This window comes from Trachemys scripta, chromosome 4 (assembly GCF_013100865.1).
Source record: "Trachemys scripta elegans isolate TJP31775 chromosome 4, CAS_Tse_1.0, whole genome shotgun sequence".
NCBI lineage: Eukaryota > Metazoa > Chordata > Testudines > Emydidae > Trachemys > Trachemys scripta.
In genome coordinates, this window is record NC_048301.1 from 137,352,898 (window position 1) to 137,362,914 (window position 10,017).

At 54.8% G+C, this 10,017-nt stretch overlaps 1 protein-coding gene across 4 annotated transcripts in view; it reads right to left on the minus strand.

The window, feature by feature from the left end:
* The window catches only part of LOC117876045 (myb-related transcription factor, partner of profilin-like), a 17,624-nt gene extending 10,975 nt beyond the window's left edge, over nucleotides 1-6,649 (minus strand). For 2 of the 4 annotated variants that reach the window (XM_034767773.1, XM_034767772.1), the window contains exon 1: nucleotides 6,107-6,649. In XM_034767773.1, coding sequence (XP_034623664.1) covers nucleotides 6,107-6,542 — 436 coding nt within the window. In that variant the 5' untranslated portion in view covers nucleotides 6,543-6,649. The remainder of the gene's footprint in view (nucleotides 1-6,106) is intronic. The other 2 variants (XM_034767771.1, XM_034767770.1) reach the window with 2 other exon arrangements.
* Between the last annotated feature and the right edge of the window lie 3,368 nt (nucleotides 6,650-10,017).

Genomic DNA, 10,017 nt, shown 5'->3' on the forward strand with positions numbered 1-10,017 from the left:
GGGCTTCGGGCAGCCCCCATGCCTCCGGACCCTGTGCCGCCAGAGCCCGGGAGGGGAAGTGCCCGGCCGGGGGCGCAGGGTCCAGAGGCATAGGGGCTGCCCAAAGCCCAAGCGCTACCGGCTTCATGGTTTGCCGGGCAGCCTCCAGACCCTGCGCCCCCGGCTGGGCGCTTCCCCTCCCGGGCTCCAGCTGCGCTGGGGAAGCGCCGGCCGGGGGCGCAGGTTCTGGGGGCTGCCCGGCAAACCGTGAAGCCGGTAGCGCTAGGGCAGCCCTTTTCGCATGGCTGGGAGTGGGAGGGAGGGGGCGGAGTTAGGGAGGGGTTGGGGTGGGTGGGAAATGGGCGGGGCCAGGGCCCCGTGGAGGGTCCTCTTTTTTAATTTGTTAAATATGGTAACCCTAGATTTGCTCAAGGCCAGAGAAGCAGTAAGGTGCTGTATAGCCAGCTGTAGAGCCAAATTCAGTGCTGGTGTAAACACACCATTCCTCTGGCACTGTTCCTGCATGTGCCAATGCTGAATTTGGCCCATGAGTTACTGTATATGCTCCTCTGCATCTAAGCACTAAAAGTTATTGCGGAAAACTGAGCTGTCTGGATGGGTTTGTCTGACATGGGACCAAGTGGCATTTCTGAAAGAAGTTGCCAGTTCTCACCATCCACAGCCCTTTGGCATTGCCAGCCCTGCAGAGGCCAGAATGGGAAGAGATTTTTCCATGTTAAGGACGGCTCCAAAGCTACACATGCAGAGGAGAGGAGGCCAGGTAAGCTCACTTATCCCTTCATAAGGGAGGGCTAGGGATATTTTAACCCAACCAAGAGGAATATATCGGAGCAGGGTTGGCTCAGAAAACAGAGTGCCAAAAGGAAGGGGGGGCCAACTGACTTCTTAGTGAGCAGTTCTGTATTCAAGAGCTGTGTGGGGCAGTCTGGCATCCCAGCGCCTCAGAACCGCACATTATTGGTGACATGCAAGGGGCTACTTAAAGCACAGACTCGCTGAAGAGCTGGGAGGAACTGAGGAATTATCAGACGGGAGAAAAGCAAGTTTTCCAGAGAAGAAAGGAGCATAACCCAGCCAATCGCTGCTCGGCCAATCTAGTTTCTTTCCCAGGAAGCAATGGGGGCAGGGCAGGGGGTTGCCAGATAAGCTCAGGACCAATCTTCCTCCTCTCCCATTACTAACACTCTAGCACAGGCACCGACTTTCCAAAGTGCTGGGGAGTGCTTTACCCCCAGCTCTGTCTCAGGCCCCACACCCACTTCACCCCTTCCCACCCCGCTCCACCCAGTTCAACCCCATGTCCTCGCTCCTCCCCCTCCCTCTCAGTCTCCTGCACACCATGAAACAGCTGTTCGTGGTGGGCGGGAGGCACTGGGGGGAAGCTGATAGCGGGGCTGCCAGTGGGTGCTCATGCACTCCAGTGACTTCCCTGCTCACCCTCCCACCCACTGGTGCCAGGGACCCAGTCCTGATTCCTGACCGCTTGCCCCCATTCTCCCACTCCTGCCCTTCAACACGCAGATGCGCATGGCCTCAGATCATAAAAAGCCATCTTGACCCCAACTCCCCACAAGTTACTGCCCCATCCCCTCACTGAGAGCATGCTGCTACAGCCACTGTCTGAAACTCCTCCCTAATTCCATTCAGTGCCCTTTCAAGCCAGCACCTGCCCCCTGCATTGTCCTGAAATAGCTCCTACACGGTCTCCAACAGTCATTTCCTGGCCTGATTTTGGGGCTGGTGCCCTTTGTGGCCCATTGGCTGCCTTTGACACCATCACCCCATCTCTTCTAAAACAAATCCTGTCAGCCCAGGGCTTTCATGAGCTAGTCCCTTTCTGGTTCTCCTAGCACCTCTCAGATTGCTCCATCTGTGCCCTCCCTTCTCCCTCCATCTGTCCTTATGCCCACCCACCCACGGCCTCCATCTTGGCCTTGTCTCCGATGTTCTCAGCTGCAAACGTGGCTCTGGCTACTATCTCTATGCTGCTAATAGAGACAAGTGGGTGAGGGAATATCCTTTACTGGACCAAATACTGTTGGTGAGAGAGACAAGCATTCGGGCCACACAGAGCTCTTTTTCAGGCCTGGGGAAAGTACTCTGAGCGTCACAGCTAAGGGCAAGGTAGAACACATTGTTTAGCCTAAGTAGTTAACACACATGGTAAGGGACCTGTTCAAGTTGAAGTGGCCCGTTAACACCCCTCACCCTCAGAGTCAGAGGCCCCCTCACCCCCCCAAAAAAGGGGGGGGGGTAAATGGGTTACAGATTGTTGTAATAAGCCATAAATCTAGTGTTTGTATTAAGGCCATGGCTACACTACCACTTATGTCAGCAAAACTGATGTCGCTCAGGGGTGTGAATATTCCACCCCCAAGTGACAAATTACACTGGCATAAGCACTAGTCTGCACAGCACTATGTCAGTGGGAGAGCTTCTCCTGCCGACAGAGCTACTGCCGCTCGTTGGGAGTGGGTTAATTATGTCGACAGGAGAGCTCTCACGCATCAGCAAAGAGCAGCTGTACGGAGACCTTACAGCAGCGCCGCTGCAGCGGCAGAGCTGCACCGCTGTAGGCTATGTCTACACTAGAGAGTTTGAGTCCATGATTGTTAGCATCTAGCACAGTTATGAATAGAAGCTCCCAGACTTGTCTTTTGACCGTGTTGTGCAGGTTTCCTTTGAGGATGAGGACTGAGAGATCAGCTAGGCAGAGTTGCTTTGTGAAGTGTTCACCCACAGGTGGTAGAGCATTTTTGTCTCATTTTTCTGCGTGCATTCCTTCCAGCATGTAGCGATTATCTCATTTCTCCTATGTAGTTGTTACTGGAGCATTTAGTGTGCACCACATATTATGATAGGCATGTGTAGCACCCATGGATCCTAAAAGGTGTGTTGTGGGGGGTATTGATCATAAGTAGCTGTGGAGATATGGCTGCAGGTTTTGCGTCTACTGTTACAGCAGGGTCAGATGCCACTTTGAGTAGGTGTGTCCTGGTCTGTGGGGAGCTTGCTTCTGCTGATGAGCTGATAACTCTCAGACCTACCTTGACTCCAAACATCTCCCTCTGATTCAGACTCCAAGCCCAGAAGGGACCATTGTGATCATTTGGTTTACGGCCTGCGTGATACAGGAAATCAGAACTTCCCCCAAACAATTAGCGGAGCAGCTCTTTAAAAAACAAACACCCATCTTAATTTAAAAATGGTCAGTGATTGAGAATCCACCATGCCCCTTATTCCAATGGTTAATTTACCAATTACCCTCACTGTTACATTTACACTTTATTTCCAGTCTGCATTTGTCTAACCACAACTTCCAGCTGTTGGAACGTGTTAGACCTTCCTCTGCTAGACTGAAAAGTCCATTTTAAAATATTTTTCCCATGTAGGTACTTACAGACAGTGATCAAGTCACCCTTTGGTGTTCTCTTTGTTAAACTAAATGGATTGGTCCCCTTGAGTTTATCACTATAAGGCTTGTTTCTAATCCTTTAATCATTCTCCCAGATCTTCTCTGAACTTACTTCACTGTATCAGCATCCTCAGGATCATAGAAGAATCGGCTTGGAAGATGACCTCCTGAGGTCTCTGGTACAACCCCCTGCTCAAAGCAGGACCAACCCCAACTAAATAATCCCAGTCAGGGCTTTGTCAAGCTGGGCCTTAAAAACCACTAAGGACGGAGATTCCACCACCTCCCTAGGTAACCCATTCCAGTGCTTCATCACCCTCCTAGTGAAATAGTGTTTCCTAATATCCAACCTAGACCTCCCCCACTGCAACTTGAGACCATTGCTTCTTGTTGTGTCATCTGCCACCACTGAGAACAGCCCAGCTTCATCCTCTTTGGAACCTCCCTTCAGGTAGTTGAAGGCTGCTATCAAATCCCCCCTCACTCTTCTCTTCTGCAGACTAAACAAGCCCAGTTCCCTCAGCCTCTCCTCGTAAGTCATGTGCCCCAGACCCCTGATCATTTTCGTTGCCCTCCGCCAGACTCTCTCCAATTTTTCCACATCCTTCTTGTAGTGGGGGGCCCCAAAACTGGATGCAATACTCCAGGTGTGGCCTCATCAGTGCCAAATAGAGGGGAATAATCACTTCCCTCCCCTCGATCTGCTGGAAATGCTCCTACTAATACAGCCCAATATGCTGTTGGCCTTCTTGGCAACAAGAGCACACTGCTGACTCATATCCAGCTTCTCATCCACTGTAATCCCCAGGTCCGTTTCTGCGGAACTGCTGCTTAGCCAGTTGGTCCCCAGCCTGTAGCAGTGCATGGGATTCTTCCGTCCTAAGTGCAGGACTCTGCACTTGTCCTTGTTGAACCTCATCAGATATTTTTTGGCCCAATCCTCCAATTTGTCTAGGCCACTCTGCACCCTATCGCTACCCGCCAGCGTAGCTACTGCCCCCTACCCCCCCACCCCGAGTTTAGTGTCATCCGCAAACTTGCTGAGGGTGCAATCTATCCCATCATCCAGATCATTAATAAAGATGTTGAACAAACTGGCCCAAGACTGACCCCTGGGGCACTTCGCTTGATACGGGTTGCCAATTAGACATCGAACCATTGATCACTACCCTTTGAGCCCTACAATCTAGCCAGCTTTCTATCCACCTTATTGTCCATTCATCCAATCCATACTTCTTGAACCTGCTGGTGAGAATACTGTGGGAGACCGTATCAAAAGCTTTGCTAAAGTCAAGATACCAGGGAGGACACAGGAGTGATCCAGAGGCTCTTGCTGAAGCTAAAAATAAAACAGCAAAACTGCAATAGCTTTAAAAAAAAAAAAAAATGTGAGTGCCATGGAGGCAAGAGAGCTTGAAAGAAAGTACTCATGGGGAGGGAGAAATCTGAGAAGCAGCAGTGCTGCAAGAGCCAAAGGAAGGAGTGGGAATAGCAAGACAGATGCGAGTTTGCAGAGTGATATGGCAACAAAGCAGTGTGGCACTGGGCAGCAGCTGCTGAGGTATCATGTTCCCAAGCATGGAGGCAAGGCCCTCACCACAGCTGTGTGCCAGCCACACCTAGATCACAGTGTTCTGTTCTGGTGCCTTTTGGAAGCAAAGATTTGCTTGTTAAGGCATAGTACAGCTAATCGGGAAATCTGCTTCTATTCCTAGCACTGCCAGACTTTGTGTGTGACCTTGGACAAGTCAGTTCACCCCCACATGCCTCAATTGCCCCCTCTAAAATGGCAGTGATAGAGGCTTAATCCATTGATGTTGGAGGTGCTTGGATACTCTGATAAGCGCCATAAGCTACAAACAACACCAGAAAGACACTGACCAAACAGAGAAAAGGCACCCAAGCTCTATTAAATGCACCAGCTAGGGTGGGGCCCAAAGGAGAGACTGAGTGTCTACATGTCAAGCTACTGTGCTAAAAAATAGAGTGGAACCACAATGGGCTGAGGGGCTACTGCCCAAGCACCCGCCTAATGTCTCAGACGGGTATGTGCAGCTAGGGGCTCATGCGATGGCAGATACCCTCCATTTCTAGCACACTCCCTTGATCAGAGCTACTGCGAGCATGTCTCCTCAAACCAGGAATCCCCCCCGGGGAAGCATAGCCTACCCTGTCTCTTGTAACATGGCCTCTCTGCTAAAGGATTTGGTAAAAAGCCCCAGGACCATACAGCTCTTGTGTGATCTGCTCTCCGGGGTGCTGGGCGCAGGGACAGGCCGCCGGCTTTGCCAGGCTGCATCACGCAGCTCTTCCAAACTCGAGCAATCTCAAGCCTACATCTCCCCAACCACGACCCCACGGGTTACGCACTCTTGGGCATTAGAGACCTGCCCTGGAACTGCCCTCCAGGCTGGCACCCCACAGACAAGCTGCTGCCGTGCGGCTGGGGGAGAGCCAGCCCCGGGGGTGACCCCCCACTAGCCAGCAGGCGCGGGCTAAACGGGCAGGGAAGGAAGCCGGGGAGCCCCCTGGCCCACGCAGGGCAGCGGGTCTCCGCGAGCGCTCCTATTATGTACCCCTACAGGGCCGGGCCACAGCTGGGGCAGCCGGGGAAGCGGCCCCAGGTCAGGCAGCGCCGGAGGTACAGGGCCCGGCTCAGGGCGCTGGCGCGGCCGGGCCTCCCTCACTCACCCTGCTGCGCGGGCACCTCGCCGGAGCCGGGCGGCGCGTCCAGCGGGCACACGCCGTGCAGGCCCCATTGCGGGCCGAGCTCGGGCTCGCGGGGCTCGGCGCCGCGGGGCACGGAGTAGCCGCGGGCGTCGGGCGGTGCCTGGCGCTCCTGGCGGTGCCGGGTGATCTTGTCGTTGGCCCGGCGGCGCAGGCCGCGCCAGCGGTTTTTCACCTCGCCGATGTCGCGCTGGTTGCGGCCCGCCGCGTTGATCTTGTTGGTGATGCGCCACCAGATCTTCTGCTTCTCGTAGGCGTTCACGTTGGTGGAGCTGGCCCCGAAGAGCAGCTGCTCGTAGCGCAGCACCTCGCTCATCAGGATGTCGATCTCCTGCAGCGTGAAGTTGGGTTTGCGCTTGGGGATGCCGCGCCGGCCAGCCCTGGCCCCGGCCCCGGCCATGCTGCTCGCCGCTGCGCCCGCAGCCCGCACCTCATGGCTCCGCGGGGCCCCCGGAACCGCCCATGCCGCGCGCGGGCCCGGCGCGGATCTGGCAGCCGGCGGGACTGGCGGGAGGCCGGCCTTTGTCTGCGGCCGGGCGGGGAGCGGAGCGGAGCGGGGGAGCGGCTCCTGCGCAGCGCCGCCGCCCCCTGCTGGAGGCTGCGGCCCGGCCCGGCCGGCCGCGGGGTGGGGCCCGGACTCCCCAGGCCGTCGCCGTGCCTTAGGGCACTGCTTTCTGCCCGGCTGCTGCCTGTTGGGCGCTCCGGGTAAGGGGCTCGCCCGGCCGCGCCGGGGGGAGTGGAAAGTGCCGGGCTGGGGTTGTTCCGGGGGCGCCACACCGAGCCAAGGAACTAGCCCCGGACTAAGGGACGAGGAGCTTGTGGCTAACCCATGGCTTTCAGGCGGGGTCAGCCTGTGTCCTGTGCTGCCCCCTGCAAACCCTGCAGGGCTGGTGGGATGTCCGGGCAGCTGCTCAGTGCCAGCCCCAGTGGGCTCTCCATACTCGTCTTATGGGGCAACATGTGGCCCCATTTTGCAGCTAGGGACCCTGAGCCCAAAGAGTCCAGGCTAAACTTGTCAAAAGGGGCCTCTGGTGCAGGTAGCGAGGTGCCTTGTTTTCAGGCTGGATATTTTACCTTGGCTGAGTGCCTCGAGCTGCAGCTCAGTGAAGCAGACCCAAGGGCTCTCAGGTTGGCCACCTAAAACTTGAGGCACCCAACATCGACAGCCATTTTTGAAAATATGGACCTTTGTGAGGTGCCTGAGGCCATGCAGTGAATCAGTATCCATCCAATTAGGACACAGTTTGTTCCAGACTGCCAGTCCCATACTTAGTCCAGAATGTCCTGTAGTAGGCAGGTTTCTTAACCTCTTGGAGCCTCTGCCTTTCTATCTGTGAAATGAGGATCATGCTCCTTACTCAACCCACGTAGCAAGTAACGGACATGTAGGCCACTTGTCACAACTTGAATTGCTGAGTAGGGCCTAGGAATTATTGTGGGGCGGGTCTCTGGCCTGTGCTATCCAGGAGGACAGACTAGATGATCACAATGGACCTAGGAATCTATGAGTACCCTCGTATGCCAGTGTTGGGGGAGGAAACTTGAACAGGGAGGGGAAATCAGTGCTGCAGCTGCATACAGCAGGAAGCCATGCTGTGTGCAGGCAGCTTTTAGAACAGCCTATAGCCAAAGAAGGTCTTAGCAGAGCCATTCTTGTCCCATGGGGTTTGTCGCTTCAGGCAATGGGATAGTGCCTACAGTGGGGGGTTGCTTTTACATTGATTTAACAAATCTGCAATGAACAGTTGAGGGATGCAGCCAGTTCCCCTTCTTCACTCTTTACTGTCCACTTGATTCCTACCAGCCACTCAACTTTGTTTTGTTCTTTGGTAGAAATAAGGTGTTAGATGCATTCTTGTTTGGTAGAGGCCTTTTGATGTCAATGGAAGATCCATGCACGTTGGTGCATTGGTCAGATCCTAAATGTCTACAACAGATTGCAAAAGGAATGCAGTTCCAGAGTGCATGATGTTATGTACTTGTTCCATCCATCTTCTCATTGTGGGGCAGGTTGTTGCATTAGAAGATTACTTGGGTGACTAGGATTGAAATGGTCGATCTGTCTGGTGTTATGAAGTGTGTTGATTTTAGAGTGTGGTGGGCTTAAAGATGTACATGTTGAACTCATGCATTTGCCTTTTTAACCTTATTTTGTAGGAAATAACAGCTGGATGTTTTTGTTCTTTGTTAGTTCACAGTAACACTGGAGATGAATTCCTAAGAGAGAGAGAGAGAGAGTTTTATCATCTGATTTGTTCTGGTGATTTGTTGTTTGTCTGCACTTTTGGAGGGAGAAAGTTAAGGTTGGGTGAGTGGTGTTGGTTGGGTAGTGCACAGGGCCAAAGGGTCTCAGCACAGGCACTCTAGGTCTGTGCCCAGGGCCCCAGCCCTTGGAAATGTGATTTAAAAAAAAAAAAAAGTCTGATGTAAAGTAAGTTTCTAGCTCATAGTTTCAAAGAAAACCTTGAAAATATGAGCAGTGTGTAGCTAACGTACAATGCCTGCCGGAGTCCGTCATAGCCTGGAGCAGTAGCTGTCAGAGGGGTGAATTGCCTCACACCTGTCAACAGGCTGTTAGCTCAAAGACACCCCGCCCCCCTCCAGGAGCTCTGCCAATACCAGCCCAGCAGAGGGCTGTGTCCGGAGCCCAGCCTACCCACATCAGTTACTGTGATAAGTGTTGGGGGCCCTCTGCTGTCACACCGGTCTCCCTGGGGGGCAGGGGGAAGGGAAGGGGACACCTGCTGCCATTCCTCCTGCTCCTGAGGAGATGGGGGCCTGCTGCATTTCTGGGAAGAAGAATGGGTCCCCACACTGCTGTACCTGCCTCTCTGGAAGGGGCACTCTGCTGCCAGCACTCATCTCTCTGGATGAGGGCCCTGATGCAGGGTTGAGCTGCAGGGCTTTGTGTCTTGGGGTGCCTAACACTGTTCCCTCTAATTTTTCCTACGCATGTGTGGAATGAATTTTGTTATGTGCACCAATATGGAGGTGATGTGGCAGGGGTGGGGCTGAGGGGTTCGGCGTGTAGGAGGGGGCTTAAGGCTAGGGCAGAGGGTTGGGGTGCAGGGGGAGGAGGGCTGTGGGTGCGGGCTCTGGGGTGGGGCTGTGAATAAGTGGTTTGGGGTGCAGGCTGCCCTAGGGCTACAGCAGTGAGAGAGGACTCCCCCCAGCTCTCTCTTCCCGCAGCAGCACCTGGGCTCTGGGGGGAGAGGCGCCTCTTCCCACTGCATCGTCTCCGGGGCAGGGGCCATGGGATAGACGCCTCTCCCCCAGCCACCACAAGTCTGGGCTAGGGTTGGGGCCAAGGGAGGGGTGCCTCTCTCCCGGCCACCCCTGGTCCAGCCTGGGGTTAGGCTGGGTTGGGGCCTCTCCCCCCTGCCGCAGCAGGTCAGGGGCTGGGGGTGAGGCATCCCTCCCCGCTGTAGCCCTGAGCGCCTGTGTGGCACTTAATAGGCTGCTGCGCAGCCGCGCAGCTTAGAGGGAACTTAGATGCCTAAGGAGCTGGATTGCCGTAGGCCAGCCCAGAGGAGGCAGTGGTGAAAGAGCCGGAGGAGAACTGGTAGGGTCAGCTAACTTAATGCCAAGCTCTTCAAGCTTTGGTTGGTGTGTTCAGAGTGACCCTCCCTTTGGACTCCACTTCCTAAAACTCCTTTTCATACATTTCTTGTGGGGATGCAATAAACAAAGGCCCAGCTTCAGTGCAGCTAACCCCCCCCTTAGAGCTGCCCTAGCTGGCAGACAGGCATGGCTGGCTGTGTCTCAGGGATACCTTGCCCCCCAGATGTCAGCGTTCCTGCAGGGGACAGCAGCAGGGCAGTGAATCTCCCCTTCCCTCCCAGGGAGCGCGTCCAGCCTGGGGGTTGTTCCCAGGA